At 51.9% G+C, this 19893-nt stretch overlaps 1 protein-coding gene across 2 annotated transcripts; it reads right to left on the bottom strand.

The window, feature by feature from the left end:
* Positions 1-343: 343 nt before the first annotated feature.
* LOC138754959 (CTD nuclear envelope phosphatase 1) lies at positions 344-18091 on the bottom strand. 2 transcript variants are annotated; one of them, XM_069920034.1, is made up of 8 exons: positions 17781-18088; positions 15726-15792; positions 14456-14574; positions 14234-14305; positions 10906-11022; positions 8254-8365; positions 3579-3663; positions 344-1973 (listed from the first exon to the last, which is right to left on the bottom strand). In XM_069920034.1, the coding sequence occupies exons 1-8, from the start codon at positions 18060-18062 to the stop codon at positions 1913-1915; spliced, it is 915 nt and encodes a 304-aa protein (XP_069776135.1). In that variant the 5' UTR covers positions 18063-18088; the 3' UTR covers positions 344-1912. The 2 variants fall into 2 exon arrangements, with proteins under 2 accessions (XP_069776135.1, XP_069776136.1); XM_069920035.1 differs by lacking the exon at positions 14234-14305 and having other exon boundaries at positions 17781-18091.
* Between the last annotated feature and the right edge of the window lie 1802 nt (positions 18092-19893).

Here is a 19893-nt window from a genome sequence, read left to right as displayed (position 1 = left end):
GAAGGGGGAGAGACACTGAGAGTCAGTGATGAGGGGGAGAAAGAGAAAGACTGGGTGTCAGTAACGAGGGGGAGAGAGACTGGGGGTCAGCAACAAGGGGGGGGAGAGACTGAGGGTCAGAAATGAAGGAGGAGAGAGACTGGGTATCAGTAATGGGGGGGAGAGAGACTGGGGGTCAGTAATGAGGGGGGTCCATCCATTCCAAATGATCCAAACCCAGGTTGTAATGGATGAAACATCAGTTCAAAGGGAATTTGATGAGTCAAAGAATTATAAAGAGATGGACTTACCAGACGAATTAACATGAATGCTTTATCAGAATAACCAGCAAAATAAAAACTCATAAATAAAAATGTTTTATTGTTAAATGGAAAACCCCAGTGAATGGATTCTGCACCCACTCTTGACAGAGGTAGTCCGGATGGCGTAGGGTTTAAGCTCCCATTCAAGTTGACTGTTCTACCGGGATAGTTGCCCACAGACTAAGGCCGGGAAGCAGCTGCCTTGCCTGAGCGTTTCCAAACTGAAATGCCAGCAGTCTGGGCTGGGGCGGAGTGGTCAGGGTGCACTGGGCTTGTGAGATGTCCCTTCAGTCGCAGCAACCAGCTCCGTGCCTGTTCCCCAGCGGTCTCCCACGTTTCCCAGATTGTCTCCTGTTCTGCGCATAAGTACCAAGCCGCCAGACCTGCGGCAAGAGAACCCCCCCCCCCCCCCAAACCCACGTCAAATTAACTGGCGGCAAGTCTCACACGGTAGTCGTGTGGTGAAAGGGAATAGAGAAAGGGAAAGGGAATAGAGAAAGGGAAAGGGAATAGAGGGGTGAGACGGGGGGGGGTGGAGGATGGTAAAAGGGGGAAAGGGAGAGGGTTGCGGAAGGGGAGGAGTAGAAGGGGTGGAGGAAGAGAAGGGTGAGAAGGAAAGGGGGTAAGGGGCAGAGGGCGAGGGGCAGGGTGAGAGAGGGAAAGGGGGCCGAGAGGCAGGGAGAGGGGGCCGAGAGGCAGGGAGAGGGGGCCGAGAGGCAGGGAGAGGGGGCCGAGAGGCAGGGAGAGGGGGCCGAGAGGCAGGGAGAGGGGGCCGAGAGGCAGGGAGAGGGGGCCGAGAGGCAGGGAGAGGGGGCCGAGAGGCAGGGAGAGGGGGCCGAGAGGCAGGGAGAGGGGGCCGAGAGGCAGGGAGAGGGGGCCGAGAGGCAGGGAGAGGGGGCCGAGAGGCAGGGAGAGGGGGCCAGAGGCAGGGAGAGGGGGAGAGAGGCAGGGAGAGGGGGAGAGAGGCAGGGAGAGGGGGAGAGAGGCAGGGAGAGGGGGAGAGAGACAGGGAGAGGGGGAGATTCACGGGTTGCAAGTATCCAGGTGACATGAAAGTCCCAAAGTCAGCAAAACCCTTGGGGACATTGTTGAAGGTTGAGAAATAAATGACAAAGTTGGGGAGAGGGTGGAGGGAAAAGAAAAAGGTCAAGGCTTTCTTCATACAAGAAAATTATTTTAAAAGACTAAAGAGGGGAGAAACAAATGAGCTTCTTCCAAATCTCTCGTGCGCCGGATGGATTCTCCTGTCCCCACCAACGCTGTACAATACTGTCCAGTTGCATCATTGTCCACTGCACGGAGTGTCTCGGCACATTTTTCACGTTGCAGGCACGTGGTTCTGTCTGCACAGTGTCAGGGTGTAAAGGGTGCGTGCCTAGTGGCACGGAAAGCCCGGTTCAGTAGACGGCGGTGCCTGTGCCAGAGGCTTCGGGGTGAAGTGCAGAGGGGAAGAGGGAGGCGGAGCAGAGGTGGGGCGGGCAGCTAAATGCAGGGAGACTACCCGAGTCACAGGGCGGGAGGGAAGGGGGTGGGGGGGGTTGAGGCGAGTGGCTGCCGATGAGGATAAGGCATAGATCAGTCCCTGTGGTTCAGGAGTCAGAGATGGAGGGTCACCACAATCGGTGCTGGTGCAAGTTTCGACTCAGGAGTGACCGGACGTCTGCTGTAAACCTGCAAGAGAGCGAAAAGAAGCCCATGAATGTCGCCAGTAAAAACCACGGCACCTGAACCCACCCCCTCTGTCTGGCCCTGTGCTCATGCACTGCCAAACTAAGACCACCCGTAAAATGGAGGAACAACACAATATTTTGTCCGGGCCCTCTTCAACTGTCCGGCACTAACGTCAACTTCTCCAGTTTCTGCCAGCCCACTCCCCGCTCTCCCTCCCTTCCCTGTCCCTCTGTCCCCTTTCCTCTTCCCCTCCCCTTCCATTCCCAGATCCACTCTCCCCCCTCCCCGTTTGCTGCTGCGTCCTCCCTCCCTTACCCACTTATTACCCCCTGCCTGTGCTCCTCCCCCTCTGCCCCACCTCCTCCACCATTTCCACAATATACAGGAGCAGAAGCAGGCCATAGCCCATCGAGTCTGCCCTGCCATTCTAATCATGAGTTGATTCATCCTCCCTCTCCTTCCCTGTTCTCGCCACTCCTCTCCTTCCCCGTTCCCTGTTCTCGTCATTCCTCTCCTTCCCTGGTCTCGTCACTCCCCTCCTTCTCCGTTCCCTGTTCTCGTCATTCCTCTCCTTCCCCATTCTTGTCACTCCTTCCCCGTTCCCTGTTCTCGTCACTCCCCTCCTTCCCCGTTCCCGTCACTCCCCTCCTTCCCCTGTTCTCGTCACTCCCCTCCTTCCCCGTTCTCGTCACTCCTCTCCTTCCCCCGTTCTCGTCACTCCTCTCCTTCCCCCGTTCTCGTCACTCCTTTCCTTTCCCGTTCTCGTCATCTCTCCTTCCCCGTTCTCGTCACTCCTCTCCTTCCCCGTTCCCGTCACTCCTCTCCTTCCCCGTTCCCGTCACTCCTCTCCTTCCCCGTTCTCGTCACTCCTCTCCTTCCCCATTCTCGTCACTCCTCTCCTTCCCCATTCTCGTCACTCCTCTCCTTCCCCGTTCTCGTCACTCCTCTCCTTCCCCGTTCTCGTCACTCCTCTCCTTCCCCGTTCTCGTCACTCCTCTCCTTCCCCGTTCCCTGTTCTTGTCACTCCTCTCCTTCCCCGTTCTCGTCACTCCTCTCCTTCCCCGTGCCCCAATCTCGTCAATGCTCCCCTTCCCTGTTCCCTGGTCTCTTCACTCCTCTCCTTCCTCGTACCCCCTTCTCATCACTCCTCTCCTTCCACGTTCCCGTCACTCCTGTCTGACCAGTGGCTGTATCCTATAAATTCCATTAAGGTCTGGATGTTTGTTGGGGGGCTGGGTGTGTGCGGTGGGGAATGGGAGTGCGAGGCTCTTGTCATCACAGAGTCGTTCAGCACAGAGGCAGGCCCTCGCTCCTCCACTACACTGGCTATGCTGACCGACTCCGCGGCCCTCTGCACTTTAGCTTGTTAAATGCTGCTTCAATGTTGCGGGGATGGCACTCCAAGGCCCCTTCTACCCTCCCGATGTCCAAAACCATACGGGGATTGTAGATCAATTGGGTATAAATTGGGCGGCATGGGTTCCCATCTGTCTGAATTTTAAAAAATGAATCTTAAAGGAGAGTATACCTTTTCCCCCCATCCCCAGCCTGATTGCACCAAACCACACCCTCTTCACCTGTAGATGAGAGACTGTCTCTGCTTACCGTAATGCATCAAGCATCGGGAGAAGGTTCAGTAATGCTGTGTCGCCTGGCTCGCTGAACCACGATTTAATGGGTATGGCATTATCTACAAAGCAACAAGAGAAATCAGATCCAAGGGCCGGAGGTAACGGGGTACAGTCCTGCCACGGTCCTTCCTTGTTCCTCTGGCCTCTCCCCCCACACTTGGGGCGCAAACCATGTCGGGCAAATTCAACATCAGCTGATGTCTCATCGGCTGGGGGTTTTGAAGAAGAGTTGAGGATAACTGGTGTGTTCTTTATGAATGCAAGGGGCAAAACTCTTGCTACACAGCCCCCTCACCCAGGACTGGAGCTTAATCACAGAGACAACGTCCCATCAGAGTGAAGCTCCCTCCCAACTGTCCCATCACACGCTCCCGGGGTCAGACACAGAGTGAAGCTCCCTCCACACCGTCCCATCACACACTCCCGGGATCAGACAGGGTGAAGCTCCCTCCACAGCGTCCCATCACACACTCCCGGGATCAGACAGGGTGAAGCTCCCTCTACACCATCCCATCACACACTTCTGGGGTCATCACAGAATGAAGCACCCTCCACACCGTCCCATCACACATTCCTGGGGTCAGACACAGAGTGAAACTCCCTCTACACCGTCCCATCACAAAATGAAGCACCCTCCACACCATCCCATCACACACTCCAGGAGTCAGACACAGAATGAAGCACCCTCCACACCGACCCATCACACACTCCTGGGGTCAGACACAGAGTGAAACTCCCTCTACACCGTCCCATCACAAAATGAAGCACCCTCCACACCATCCCATCACACACTCCCGGGGTCAGACACAGAGTGAAGCTCCATCCACACCGTCCCATCACACACACCCGGGATCAGACAGGGTGAAGCTCCCTCCACACCGTCCCATCACACACTCCCATGGTCAGACAGGGTGAAGCTCCCTCCGCACCATCCCATCACACACTCCCACGGTCAGATACAGAGTGAAGATCCCTCCACATTGTCTCATCATACACTCCCGGGGTCAGACGCAGAGGTGAATGAGCACTGTACTGGTGGGGAAGTGTGGTGAGGGGCCGTTCTGAGGAAAGGCTGTCCTGCCAGAGGAACAGTGCCAAGAGAGTGCAACCTAATCAAAGCAAGAGCAGGAGAACTTTATCAGATGTTGCCCGGAATAGGGGGCTTTACTTTGAAAGAGAGATTGAAGTAGGTTGGGTTTATTCTCTCTGAAATGTCAGAGCCACAGGGATAGGCCTTATAGAGGGTCTGTGAAATTACCAGTGACATACAGCGCCCTCCATGTTTGGGACAAAGACACTTTTTCCTTTATTTGTCCACAGTTTTAAACAAACAATTCATGTGCGACTAAAGTACACATCCCAGATTTTAAATTTAAATTTAGACATCCAGCACAGTAACAGGCCCTACTGGCCAATGAGGCCCCCTCCCCCCAACCCCCCAGTTCACTTTTGAACGGTGGGAGGAAACCGGAGCCCCCAGGGATAACCCATGCAGTCACAGCGAGAACGTACAAACTCCTTACAGACAGCGCCGGATTCGAACCCCTGATCATTTGCACTGTGACAATACCGTTACGTTAACCGTGCCACCCTTATTCAAGGGTATTTGCGGACATTTTGGTTTGACCGTGTAGAAATTACAGCACATTTCATACATAGTCCCCTCATTTTCAGGGCACCATAATCTTTGGGACGTGGCAGTGATGTGCATATTAAAATAGTCGTGTTTAGCACATTGTTTCACAGCCCTTCCCTGGAATGATTGCCTGGAGTCTGTGATTCATGGATGTCAGCAGGCACTGAGCATCTTCTCTGGTGATGCTCTGCCAGGCCTCTACCGCAGCCATCTTCTGCTACTGCCTGTTTCAGGGATTTTCCCCCTTACATTTTCTCTTCAGCCTATGGAAGGTGTCCTCAGTTGGATTTATAGTGGGCAACTGACTTGGCCATTCAAGAATTTTCCAGTTTTTAGCTTTACAAAACCCCTTTGTTGCTTTAACAGTACGTTTTGGATCATGGTCTTGCTGTCGGGTGAAGGTCCGTTCAATGGGTTTGGGGACACTTGGTCAAACTTGAACAGATAAGATGTTTCAGAATTCATTTTGCTACTGACGTAGGCAGTTAGATCATTGATGAAGATCAATGCACCAATACCTGTGGCAGCCAGACATGCCCAGGCCATAACATCCCCACCGCCAGGTTTCACAGATGAGATGGGATGATTTGGACCTTGGGCCTTCACACTTTGCTCTTTCCATCACTCTGAATCAAGCTAATCTTGGTCTCATCTGTCCACAAGACCTATTTGAAGAAATTTTGCAGACTCTTTTAAATACGTCTTGGCAAACTGTATCCTGGTCATCCTGTTCTGTGGCTAACTCGTGGTCTGCACCTTGCAGTGTAGCCTCTGTATATCTGCTCATGAAGTCTTCTGCAGACAGTCACCATTGACACGTCCACACCCGCCTCCTGAAGAGTGTTTCTGATCTGTCGGAGATTTTTCTTCACTACGATAAGAATTCTTCTGTCCTCAGCAGTGAAGGTCTTCCTTGGAACACCAGTCCTTTTGCAATTACTGAGCTCACCAGTTCACTCTTTCTCACTAATGATGTTCCAAACTATTGATTTTTTTGGTCATCATAAGGTTTGGGCGATGTCTCTTCCTGTTTTATTCTGGTTCTTCAGCCACATAATGGCTTCTTTGACGTTCACTGGTACAACTCTGCTCCTCATGTTGAAAAATGGCAACTACAGACTCCAAAGGAGATCGACAGCTTCGAACCAAGCCCAGCTCCCTTCTACCTGCACCAATGAACCAATTAAACATACCTGCGTTCTCACAAACACCTGTGAAGCCAAATGTCCCCAACAATATGGTGACCCAAAATGAAGGAACTATGTATAAAACGTGCTATAACTTCAACACGGTCAAACCGAAAAGTCCACAAATAACCTTGAATAAAATCAGGAATGTGCACTTTAATCACATGTGAATTGTTTGATTATAATTTTAAAACCGTGGAGCACAGGGGAAAATAAAGGAAAAACTGTCTTTGTTCCAAATATTATGGAGGTCCCTGCAGGATTATTTTCCAGAGAGTGGGCTTTGAGAATGAGAGGGCACAGGTTAAAGGTGAGAAGGGAGAAATTTAAGGGAGACTTGAGGGGTAATTTTTCCACACAAGAGGGCAGCTTGTACAAGGAATGAGTGGACAGAAATTCAGATTTATTGTCAGAGTACATACATGCATCACATAAATTCCTAATTTCTGTGGGCGTGGCAGAATTACCACTAATTGGTAGAGCAAAAATAAACTGTACACTGCGTAGACATGTAAACAAATAGAGAACTGTAAATAGATAACAAATGTAAACAAACTGCGTGCAATACCGAGAATAAAAAGATAGTCCTTAAATGAGTCTCTGACTGAGTTTGCTGTTGAGGAGTCTGATGGTGGAAGGGTCGCAGCTGTTCCTGAACCTGGTGGTGCAGGTCTTGTGGCCCTGAGATCTCTTTCCTGATGGCAGAAGTAAGAACGGAGCATGTGCAGGGTGGTGTGGATCCTTGACAATCGCTGCTGCTCTCCGACGGCAGCGTTCCCTGTAGATGTTCCCCTGCCCCGACCATGGGAAACATCCTTGCCACATCTACTCTGTCCAGGCCTCTGATGTCCTGGGTTGTGTCCACTGCCTTTTGCAGGGCTTTACAATCAGAGGTATTGGTGTCCCCCGTACCAGACTGTGATGCAACTGGGTCAGCACACTTTCTACCACCCCTCTGTAGAAATTTGCCAGGGTTTTCGACGTCATACCAAACTTCCAAAATCTCTGAGGAAGTAGAGGCACTGACATGCTTTCTTCACCGTGCCATTGGTGTGTTGGGGTCCAGGAAAGATTCTCCGAGGTTGTGACTCCCAAAAACTTCAATTTGCTTACCCTCTCCACCTCTGATCCCCCAGATGCAGCACGGCTTGGTACGGGGAACACCAATAACCCTGAGCATAAAGCCCTGCAAAAGGTAGTGGACACAGTCCAGGAAGTCACAGACAAAACCCTCCCCACCAATGAGTACATCTACGGGGAACGCTGCCATCGGAGAGGAGCAGCGATCATCAAGGATCCCACACCCACCCAGAACATGCTGCTGCCGTCAGGAAAGAGGTGTCAGGGGCACAAGACTTGCACCACCAGGTTCAGGAACAGCTGCTCTCCCTCCACCATCAGACTCCTCAACGACAAACTCAATCAGAGGCTCATTTAAGGACTTTTACTTGTGCACCTTATTGATTTTTTTCTCTGTATTGCACAGTCAGTTTACATTTCTTTATTTGTTTACATGTGTACGTTCAGTACAGTTTATTTTTTGCACTGCAAGTGGAAATTCTGCCTCGCCCGCAGGAAAAAAGAATCTCAGAGTTGCATGTGATGTCATGTATGTACTCTGACAATAAATCTGTAATCCAAATCTGAAAATCCCACTATCGATGTGTGACTGTGATTTTACATGGGTCCTTGACTATGTGGCAGTAGTGCCGGGAGCTTTGACTTGCAAAGCAGCTCAAAGCCTCGGCAACTGGTGAAATCTGTCGCGGCGGAGTCAACGCCAGGCACGCGGCAGGTAAAGCACGGCCGGATCTCGCCGCTCTTACCTGGGTGACTTCTGTAGGCTCCGGGGGAGTTGTCTAATATGACGATGCTGGAGAGGTCGTCGTGCACCACTGAGAGATCTTTTATGTAGCTGCCCAGCTCCAGTGTACAGTGCTGCCGCAGACAGGAGTGGAGGGTTGAGGGAGGGGCGGGGGTGGGGGAAGCGAGGAACAAAGAGTAAGGGGGTGTGGGGGAAGAAAGTGTTCAGATTCAAGACTTGGACATCAAGCAACAACAGACATGTACTGGGACTTGTACAGCATTCTGTTGACACTCCCAGCGATGGTTAAAGTACAAACGTTGTCGTGCATTTGAGCCCAGACACAAGATATACAAGCAGAAGTAAGCCAATCGGCCCGTTGAGTCTGCCCCGCCATTCTATCATCAGTTGATCTTTGTCACTCAGTCCCACTTCCCGGCCTTCTCCCTGCTATTGACTAATCAAATACCTGTCCATCTCTGCCTGAAATGTGCCCAACGGCCTGGCTTCCACGGCCGCCCATGGCAACATGTTTCACAGACTCACGACCCTCTGGCTAGAAATAACTCTGCATCTCTGTTTTAAATAGACTCCTTTTTTATCCTGAAGTTGTCCCAGACCACCCTGCCCCGATCATGGGAAACATCCTTGCCACATCTATTCTGTCCAGGCCTTTCAGCATTCGAAATGCCTCTATGAGATTTCCATCCCCCATCCTTCTGTACTCCAACAAGTTCAGTCCAAGAGCTGACAAATGTTCCTCATATGCGAACCCTTTCATTCCTGGTATCATTCTAGTAAATCTTCTCTGAACCCTCTCCAACTCCACCACATCTTTTCTCAAATAAGGTGGCTAAAACTATACACAGTTCTTCAAGTGACATCCCACCAGAGGAAATTAAGAAATTAATGTCACCACAAGAGCCTGGGGTGACACAGGTTGCACAGTGGCGAGGGAACCCAGCGTGCTTCAGAACATCCCTCTAAAAACGTCCCACCATCCACCAGCTCGATGAAGGCAGAGTTATCTTCAAAGGCTTGGGGCCAATGGTTGTGCATCAACCAAGGAAGATACAAGCATGCAGTTCCGGTCTCCTTACTGGAAGAAGGCGATTACAGCAGGCCGCCGTGCAAAAGAACTCGGGAGGGCTTGTGTGTGAATCGAAAAAGGTTAGTTTGCAGGTGCAGCAGGCTATCGAGAAGGCAAATGGAAAGTTGGCCTTCATCGCTGGAGGGATTGAATTTAGGAGCAGGGAGGTTCTGCTACAACTATACAAGGTCCTGGCGAGGCCCCTCTGGAGCACGGCGTGCAGTTCTGGTCACTGTATTTGAGGAAGGACGGACTAGCTTTGGAGATGGTGCAGAGGAGGTTCACCAGGTTGATTCCAGAGATGAGGGGGTCGGCCTGTGAGGAGAGATTGAGTCGTCTGAGACTACTCACTGGAACTGAGAAGAATGAGAGGGGATCTTATAGAAAAGTATAAAATTATGAAAGGTAAAGATAAGATAGAGGGAGGTAAGTTGTTTCTATTGGTGGGGAGACCAGAACGAGGGGACATAGCCTCAAGATTCAGGGGAGTATGTGATAGTACGGATTCTATCACAGATGTATATCTGTGTATATTGTAGTATAGGATGGCTGTGATTGGCTGAGAGCATAGCTACGCCTACTGGCAGGTCTTAAAGGGTTGCTCCTAGCCAGATCCAGGTCATTCTGGACTGGTTGATCCATGTGATAGGCTCCAGTCTTTTGTTAATAAAAGCCTTGGTTCGGATCGACAAGTCTTTTGATTCTTTCGATGTGCACTACAGAGTAGATTTGAGTTGGAGATGAGGAGGAACGGCTTTTCCCAGCGGGTGGGGAATCTGTGGAATTTGCTGCCCATTGAAACAGTGGAGGTGACCTCCAGTAAATATGTTTCAGACAAGGTTGGATCAATTTTTAAATAGTCGAGGTATTAAGGGATATGGGGAAAAAGGCAGGTTGGTGGAGGTGAGCCTGTCATCAGATCAACCACGATCTCATTGAAGGACAGAGCAAGCTTGAAGGGCCAAATGGCCGACTCCTGTCCTTATCTGTTCTTAAACAGATACCCACTCCCCACCATTTGTGGGATCTTCCTGTGCCCACATCGACTGCTGTGTTTTTGACATTATACTTCAACAAAATTCTTAATGCCCAGAGATCCCAATAAATGTACAAGCCTCCACTTCTTCGGCTACCGATTCCGACTGGCTGTGCTCAAATCAATCCTGAGAACAGCACCTGCTTCCAGGTGCCCCACCCTTGACACCAATGTGGTGGGTAGAACCCTGGGCACCTTGGGCAGAGCAGGTAACGGGCACAGCAGAGCGAACAAAGGCTCGTGTCTGAAGCAGATCTCTCTGTCTTAGCCCCGCGCCAGAGTCATCTACGAGCAGGGCACAGCAAGATCCCAGGCTGGAGAGGGGGGGGGAGATGTTTAAATGCTGTTGCCCTTTCACTGGGGGCACTAGGAGGGGTGGGGAGGAGGGAGAGACCAATGGACTCTGAGTTACCCACCATAGCTGGACATCCCATTCCTTGGCTGACTCCTGGGGGTGGGGTGGGGGGTCAGCCCCACCTGCCCTGACGCAGCTCGGAGCACCCGCCGCCCCTCCTCACTCCCACGAGGCCCGGCACCTTGCCCCTTACCTGTCTGTAGTACCTTCGCTTCAGGATCCCTCTGTTATTGTCCAGTTTGTCAGCCACAGCCGAGCCGTAGATCTCCATGCTGGCTGTGAAGACCACCAACTCGTACCACCGGCTGACCTAGCAAACAGCAACGGGGAAGGGTGTTAAGAAGCGAGTAACCCCCCCCCCCCCCACCTACCTCTGGCAGTCCCCTCCACCCTCGAAGACCCTCACCTCCACAGCTTCCCAGTCACAGGAGGCCAATCCACTCTCCGTTTACACACAGTGCCCTCCACGATGTTTGGGACAAAGACACTTTTTACTTTCCCTGTGCTCCACGTGTGATTAAAGTGTACATTCCTCATTTTATTCACAGTTATTTGTAGACATTTTGGTTCAACAGTATAGAAACTAGAGGACTTTTAAAACAGAGTTCCCCCCACTTCAGGACACCATAATGTTTGGGACATTTGGCTTCACAGGTGTTTGTGAGAAAGCGGGGATGTGCAGGTATAAGAGAGCTGGCTTCAAAGCTTTTGATCACCTCAGGAGTCTGTAGTTGCCATTTTGGAATCAGAATCACGAAATTTGTTGTTTTGTGGCAGCGTCGCAGTGAAAATCTCCTTAAAAATAAAAAAAAAACAAAGCAGGAAAAAGTCAGAGTGAAGCGGTTCATGGTTCATGCAGGAATCTGATGGCGGAAGGGAAGGAGCTGTCCTTGTGCTCGTCTTCAGGCTCCTGGACCTCCTTCCCGATGGTAGCAGAGTAAGGAGGGCACGGTCTGGGGGGGGGTGGGGGTCCTTGAGGATAGAGGCTGCTTTTTTAAGGCACCGCCTCATGTCTATGTCCTTGACGGGAGTGGAGTCTGGGAACCGTGATGCCACAGGCCAAGTTAGCGGCCCTCTGGAGTTTATTCTTGTCCTGAAAGTTGGCACCTCTGTACCAGGCAGTGATGCAACCGGCTCCCCACGATCAACCTGGAGAAGTTTTTGAGGGTCTTCGGTGACGAACTGAATCTCCTCAAACACCTCACAAAGTCTAGCCGCTGGCGACCCTTCTTCATGATTGCATCGACGTGGAGGCTCCAGGACAGATCCTGGAGTTGTTGACCCCAGGAATTTGAAGTTCTTGGCCCCCCCTTCACCCAATGTCAATGACGACTGGGTCGTGTTCCCCTGACTTCCTCCTGAAGCCCACAATCATCTCCTTGGCTTTGCTGACGTTGAGCGCGAGGTGGTTGTCTTTACACCATTCAATGAGCTGATCCATCTCCCTCCTGGACACCTCCTCATTGCCGTTTGTGATTCTGCCAACCATTCTCTCATCGGCAAACTTGTAGACAGCATTGGAATTGTGCCTGGTCACACAAGTCATGGGTGTATAACAAGTAGAGCAGTGGGCTAAGCATTGTCCCTTGGGGTGGACCTGTGTTGATAATCAGTGAGGAGGAGATGTTGTTTCCAATTCGTGCAGACTGTGGACTTCTGATGAGGAAGTAGAGGTGGGTTATTTTTCAACAAACCTCGGCAAACCCCTGAGGAAGTTGAGGTGTTGACGTGCTTTCTTCACGATGCCATTGGTGTGTTGGGTCCAGGAAAGATCCTCTGAGATCGTGACTCCCAGAGCTTAGCCTCTCCACCTCTGATCCCCCAGTGATCGTACACCTCTGGCTTTCCTAAAATCAGCCATCAGCTCCTTGGTTTTGCTGACATTGAGTGCGATAATGTATCGAGTGCATTCCCGATACAGTTGTGGGGGGGGGGAGTGAGATGGCCAGCACCTGTCTCCTGTGGAAGGGGTGTCTGCAACTACATTGGTGGTGGGGGGAAATCTGAGGAGACCCAGAGGTGGAAGGAACAGTGTTTAAGACGAATCTTGGCAGGTACATGGACAAGCTCAAGCCACCACACAAACCAACCCTCCCCCCCGACCCGCATCGATTCCACCTACACTCCCTGCTTGGAAAAGCTGCCAACATTTTAAAAAAATTTAGACATGCAGCACGGTAACAGGACCTTCCAGCCCACGATCCCATGCCACCCAACTACACCCAATTGTCCTACAACTGCCATACGTTTCGAACAGTGGGAGGAAACCCACGCCACACTGGGATAAATGTACAAACTCCGTGCAGACAGTGCCAGATCCAAACCTGGTCAGTTCTCAACCTTTATCCTCCCACTCACATTCCACATTTAAGTAATCCCAAGGTCATCTGTGGTTTGTAAGGGGTTGTTCAGGTGGGAAGAAAAAGTTTGAAAACCCCCATTTTAATCCTCCCTTATTGAATCATTCGGTGCGTCGTTTCAGAGCTCCAAAGGAAATGGACCAATGACAATTTTTCTCAAGCAAAATATCTCAGTAACAGTCAGGTTTAAAGCAGGGATTCTCAACCTTCCCTTCCCACTCACCTTAATCATAGAGCCTTGATGGCGTGAGTGGAAAGAAAAAGGCCGAGAACCCCTGTGCAACTGGGCCACCATCCCAAGATAATAAAATTAAAGCATTTACAGAGTAATTTGGTATTAAAATGACATGACAGTATCACTCCAGTGGTCAGTGTCAGACTTGGTAGCTCAAAACCTACATTTGTAGACCGGCATACACAGTAAACAGTAAGAACACACCGTAACGCTGGAGGAACTTGGCTGGTCTTTCGCCCTCCGTAAAAAAAAACAAAGATATATTGCCGGCGTTTCGGGCCTGAGGCCTTCTTCAAGGCATAAGCAGAATGAGCCAGAAGTAGGTAACCTCTATGACCCGGATCCAGACCCACAAAAGGTGTTAATTGGATGCGAGAAGGGGACAAGGTGAGAATTTATCACGTTTGTGCGAAAGGAGACAGGGAAGGGAAGAAGTGAGGTGGGGGGCGGGGGGGGGTGTGGTTTAAGGAAAGCCAGAGGTCGCTATTAATGCCATCGGTTGGAAGGTGCCCAGACGAATAATGAGGTGTCGCTGCTCATTCCTTGAAGAAGGGCGCAGGCCCGAAACGTCGGTGATAATATCTTTGTCTCCGATGGACGTTGAAGGACCGGCCAAATTTCTCCAGTGTTTTGGGTGTTTTTTAAGGTTAGGGTCTGCAGACTTCCGTGTTTCACTCATATATGGGAGATAACTGCATGAGACGCTGAGTTTCTACAACACTTTTATATTAAATTACAATCACAGCATTGGTTAACGTGGCAGTAAACAGGTGTGGATGTAACGCAGGCAGGTGAGATCAGTCGAGCTCGGCATTGGGCTGGACGTTAGAGGTGGCGGGCGGTAGGGCCAGTTTCTATGCTGTATGACTGCCTGAGCAGGACACCCCTCCCCGCTCCACCTCCCCCCCCACCCCCCCGACACTCACCACCTCCAGGAAAAAGTCCACGTGCGGTCGTTTATGAACGAAGAACCGAACTGGATGCTTGTCAATCACAACCTGCGGTGGGGTGGGAGGGGGGGTGGGGGGAGGGAAAGAGGAGGGGACCGGGTGAGTGCTGAGCTAAGACGCTCTCCCCTTCCCCCCCCCCCTCCACTGCAGTGGTTACCCTTCCCTCCATGCCGGGGAGGGGAGGGGTGGCGTAGTTACCTTTAATATAAAGTCTGGAGGTGTGCCTGGCCTCACTGTCGGCCTCAACACACCATCATGGTGTGAGTGAATTAATGTTTCGTCCAGGTCGAGGACCAATACTTTGCCCTTCACTTGACCTGAAACAGATTCAAGATTAAATTTATGGTCGTGTAATAAAGACAGTGCAAGATTACATGGAATTTATATTCGTCAGCCGCAAGGTAGACGGATTCGGCATAGGCAGAAATCACCTGAAAAGCCTTAGTCTGAGAAAAAGAAGCAAAACAGAGTCCCCGCAAACCCCCCCCCACACAGTCATTGAGTATCTGTGGATTCGCCTCAACAGCCCACAGGGTCGAGTCCAAACCATCGGCAGCCCGAGCTCCAGATCCGAACCTCTGACACGGTCAGGGACCCTTCAGCGCCTTGGCACCCTCTCACGTCCCATCTCCAGCAGCCCACAGCACGGCGTGAATCCCTCGACCACAGTCTCCAGCAGCCCGCAGCGAATCCCCTCGCCTCGAGTCACCAACACGCTGCCTACGTGTTCTTCAGCCTCAGAAGCACCCTTGCTGGCCCGCCGACGTGGTCACCGTCCAATGGGTCGTGTCCTCTGCTTCTCCTTCTCAGATGGGGTGAGGGTGGTCACCCCATTTTCTGGGGGCCCGGCGCCAGTCCTCCGCTTTCCCGGAGTCTGCAACTCCTCGTGGCCGCTGCCAATCGCAGGCGCCACCATCTTGGGCCCAGACCCCACGGTCGCAGGATTAAAAAAATTAAAACCGTCAGCTTCATTTTCATGCCATTTAAAGCTTGCACGGAGCTGATGGCAGTGGGTCTGGGTGGTTGGACCCTTCAGGGAAATGTCTCTCCACATCCTCCCCGCAGGACCGCACATCAACAGGTGAGAGAGCACAGAGTGAGAATCCAACTCACGATGGGAAGTGCGAGCAGGGACTCCAGGAGGGTCGAGACGGAGGGGAGGGAGGCAAGAGGTCAGGAAACGAGTGGTGTGGTGGTGGGGGGGGGGCTTCCTGAGCCGGAAGAAGCAAGCAGCGTGACACTGTTACAGTGCCAGTGACTGGGGTTCGAATCCCACGCTGTCTGCAAGAAGTTTGTACTTTCTCCCTGTGTGTCTGCGAGGGCTTTCCCCGAGGGCTCCAGTTTCCTTCCACTGTTCGAAACATGCCGGGGTGTAGGTTAATTGGGTGGCACAGGCTTGTGCGCCAGAAGGGCCTATTACCCTGCTGTAGGTCTACATTTAACTAAAAAGGATGGAGCAGAGACTTACCCAGCCTGTTCCTTGAGATGGGTGAGAGAGGTAGAATATCATATCGAACTGTCTGATATTGGATAATCTGCAGGAAAGCAGAGAGATATGTTATAATCTCTTCATCTGGGCCTCATTTCCCCGCCCCCCCCACACCGCCCAGCAATCACTACCCACGTGGGGCCAATGCCAGACACCTGATGGTCCACAGAGAGTGGGAGAATGAAACAGGAAGTGGATGGTGTTTGACAACGTTGTCTCTCCGCAGCTCCTTCCATTGGGTAAAGTGACATGAACCAGACCCTCTCGAACCCTGGGGTCTGGAGCAAGGAACTCTCAAAGCCTGGGGTCACAGGGCAGGGGGTTGGAGGCAGAGACCCTCCATTACCCCAGGAGTTGGGAGCAGGAACCCTCTCCAATTCTAGGGTCAGAGGGCAGGGGTTGGGAAGAAGAACCCTCTTTAACCCCGGGGTCATAGGGCAGGGGTCGGGAGGAGGAACCCTCTCTAACTCTTGGGTCAGAGATCATGAGGAGGAACCCGGTCTAACCCTTAGGTCAGAGGGCATGGGTCAGGAGGGGGTTTACAAAGTGGTGTGTGGTCGCAGCCACGAGCGGCTCAGAGGGAAGTCAGACTGGGAGGTGAATCGGGGGTGGGGGGGTGGGGAGGAGAGAGGGGGACAGAAGGAGGAGAGAGGGGTGGTGGGGGCGGAGAAGAAATAGGAGTTGGGTGGCACGGTAGTGAGGGCGGAGAAGAGATAGGAGTTGGGTGGCACGGTTAGTGCAACATTGTTACAGAGCCGGCAATCCGGACCTGGTTTCAAATCCTGCGCTGACTGCAAAGGGTTTGTACGTTCTCCCTGTGTCTGCCTGGGGTGGGGGGTGGGGGGTGGGGGGTCTGTTTTCACCTCACCCTTCAAAACCTACCAGGGTGGACTGTACGTTAATTGGGCGGCACAGGCTCGTGGGCCAGAAGGGCCTGTTACCATTTTGTGTGTGTGAATTTATTATAAATTAATTTGTTTATAGAAGTGATGGGTGAGGCAGGAGGGAGGGAGCAGCTGGAGGAAGGGAACCAGACAGATGAAGGAGAGCAACACTGAGCAGGAACCCAGTTCATTTTCCAAACCGGAACACCACCTTGAATCGCCAAAGGTTGGTTTGCAGGTGCAGCGGGCTATCGAGAAGGCAAATTCAGTCCCTCATCACTGGAGGGACTGAATTTATGAGCAGGGAGGTGATGCTGCAACTGTACAAGGTCCTGGTGAGGCCAGTTTGCACTGGAGGTGGTGCAGAGGAGGTTCACTGGGTTGATTCCAGAGATGAGGGGGTTGGCCTATGAAGAGAGATTGAGTTGTCTGGGACTATACTCGCTGGAATTTAAAAGAATGAGAGGGGATCTTGTAGAAACGGATAAAATTATGAAAGGCATTGATAAACTAGAGGTAGGTAAGTTGGTTCCATTGGTAGGGGAGTCCAGAACTAGGGGACATAGCCTAGAGATCCAGGGGAGTAGATTTAGGATGGAGATGAGGAGGAACGGCTTTTCCCAGAAGACGGTGAATCTGTGAAATTCGCTGCCCATTGAAGCAGTGGAGGCGACCTCAGTAAATATATTTAAGACAAGGTTGGATAGATTTTAGATGGTAGGGAATTAGGGGATATGGGGAAAAGGCAGGTAGGTGGAGATGAGCCCATCACAGATCAACCACGAATGGTGGAGCAGGTTCGACGGGCCGGTTGGCCGACTCCTGCTCCGAGAGAGAGGGGACAGACAGCAGAGAGAGTGGATTATGGAGGGGGACGGACAGATAATTGAGGGTATGGGGGAAGATGGAGGGGGACGGACACCTGAGAAAAAGGGCAGGGGAAGATGGAGGGGGATGGTCAGCTGAGGGAGGACCGAAAGTTGGGGTTGGGGGGGATGATGGAGGGGGACGGACAGCTATGGGAGGACCGGAAGTTGGGATGGGGGGGGATGATGGAGGGGGTCGGAGACCTAAGCCCTGACATGGTTTCCGGGGGGAGGGGGGTGGTGATCCCGGTGACACCGCCGACCCTGGCCGGGCCCCGACTCACGGTGCGGATCTGCCGCCGCAACATGTAGAGCACGAAGCTCCAGACTTTGGCGGCGAACGCCACGAAGGTTCTCAGCCCCAGCAGGCACTGGTTCTTCATCATGGTGGCCGCCCGCGCCAGGCTCCCCGCCCGCTCCAGCTTGTCCGCGGCCCGGCCGCCACCGTGTGCAAACCTCGCCGGCAGCCAGGCGAACCTTCCCGTTTCAGTGAATCCAAACTGAAACTGGAATCTGGATGAGAGCCGCCATCGTTGAGCGGAAGCGCCGTCGCCTTTACGCCACATCCGGTAGCCATGCACTCGCCTCCTCTTGACCGCTCTCCCGTGTGCCTCTGCGGCCTCATCTGTGTTGGACACCTCCCATAAGCCTTTGCGGCCTCATAATCTATGGGACACCTCCCATGAGCCTCTGCACTGTGGTCTCCCTGGGACACCATGAGCCTCTGCGCACATTGTCCATTCCTGCTGAATTGAGTCTGACCCACCAGTCAATCATGAGCGTATTCACGTTCCCACTCAGCTCCACTGCCCGGCCTTCTCCCCATAACCTTCGATGCCCTGGCTAATCACGAACCTATTAACGTCTGGTCCGTGGCAACAAATTCCACAGATTCACCGCCCTCTGGCTGAAGAAATTCCTCCGCATCTCTGTTCTAAGCGGAAGCCCTTCAATCCTGAAGTAGTGCCCTCTTGTCCCGGACTCTCCCTCCAGTGGAAATGACCTCTGGACATTGGAGGGACTGGACTCAAACTGGGAGATGGCTTCAATGAGCACCATAATAGCGTGGACTTCCCTGTGGCCACCCATTTCAATTCCCCATCCCATTCCCCTACTGACATGTTTGTCCGTGGTCTCATGCCCTGCCAGACTGAGACCACCCGCAAATTGGAGGACCAACACCTCATCTCCCGTCTGGGCCCCCTCCAACCGGATGGCATTAACATCGACGTCTCTGGCTTTCGTTAATTCCCCCATTTCTTCCAGCTCTTTTCCCCTCCTATCACACAGAAAAAATCAATTCTCACCTCTTATCATTATCCTTTTGTTGGTCTGGACTCCTCCCCCAGCCAATCTGAGATTTCCTGGGTTTTTTTTGCTTATTTCTTAAAGAAGGGCTCAGGCCTGAATCTTTACCTCCAGTGGACACTGCGAGATCAGTCGAGCTCCTCCAGCATTTCAAGGCCTTTTTACTACAATCACAACGTGTTTCAAACATCCTTTCTATGTCTACTCTATGTCTACCTTTCAACATTCAAAATGTTTCAATGAGATCACCCCTCATTCTCCTAAATTCCAAGGAGTTCAGGCCAAGAGCTGTCAAAGTCCTCGTCTGAAAACCCTTTCATTCCCAGAATCATCGTTGTAAACCTCCTCAAAATCAAAATCATGTAATAAAGACAGTGTAATATTACACGGAATTTGTTTTCATCTGCTGTAAGGCAGACAGATTCACCATCGGCAGAAATTGCCTGAAGTTAAAGAGAAACAAAAGATCCCACCTCCCCCTTCCCCCACCCAGAGTCAGTGAGTGTACGTGGATTCACCTTCCGCAGCCCCACATAGTCCAGTCCAAACCATCAGCCGTCTGAGCTCCGGATCTGAACCTCTGAGACGTGGTCGTCTCCTCGGCTTCTCCAACTCCGGGGGTGGGGGTGGGTGGGGGAGGGTGGTCTCCCTGCTTTCGGGTGTCACAAGATAAAGGAGCAGAAGCAGGCCATTCGACCCCTCTAGTCTGCTCCGCAAATCCACCGAGCTAAACTGTTTTCACATCTAGTTCAAAGTTCTGGTGTTTTCTCCATATACCCAGATACCCTGACTAATTAGATACCTATCAATCTCCCCCAATGATCCGGCCTCCACAGGTGGATGTGGCAACAAATTCCACAAATCCACAACCTTCTGGATAGAGAAATTTCTTCTCATCTCTGTTTTAAATGGGTACCTTCTCATTCTAAGACTGTGCCCCCTTGTCTTATTCACATCTATTCTTGTCCAGTGCTTTCAGCATTCGAAATGTCTCTATGAGATCCCCCCTCATTCTTCTCTACTCCAATTAATACAATTCAGGGGCCGCTAAACATTCCTCACGTTAGCCTTTGAATTCCAGGTAAATCT

The sequence above is a fragment of the Narcine bancroftii genome, chromosome 2, assembly GCF_036971445.1.
Source record: "Narcine bancroftii isolate sNarBan1 chromosome 2, sNarBan1.hap1, whole genome shotgun sequence".
Lineage (NCBI taxonomy): Eukaryota > Metazoa > Chordata > Chondrichthyes > Torpediniformes > Narcinidae > Narcine > Narcine bancroftii.
Note: the sequence above shows the minus strand (reverse complement) of the source record. Positions and strands in the feature narration are given on the sequence as shown.

Excerpts from the sequence above, each read along its gene's own strand:
- LOC138754959 (XM_069920034.1), bottom strand. The coding sequence starts at position 18,062 with ATGTGGCGTAAAGGCGACGGCGCTTCCGCTCAACGATGGCGGCTCTCA. Across the intron at positions 14,306-14,455 it reads CTCCAGACTTTATATTAAAG|GTTGTGATTGACAAGCATCC; the intron begins GTAACTACGCCA and ends ACCCCACCGCAG. Across the intron at positions 8,366-10,905 it reads AGCGAAGGTACTACAGACAG|CACTGTACACTGGAGCTGGG; the intron begins GTAAGGGGCAAG and ends TGTCTGCGGCAG.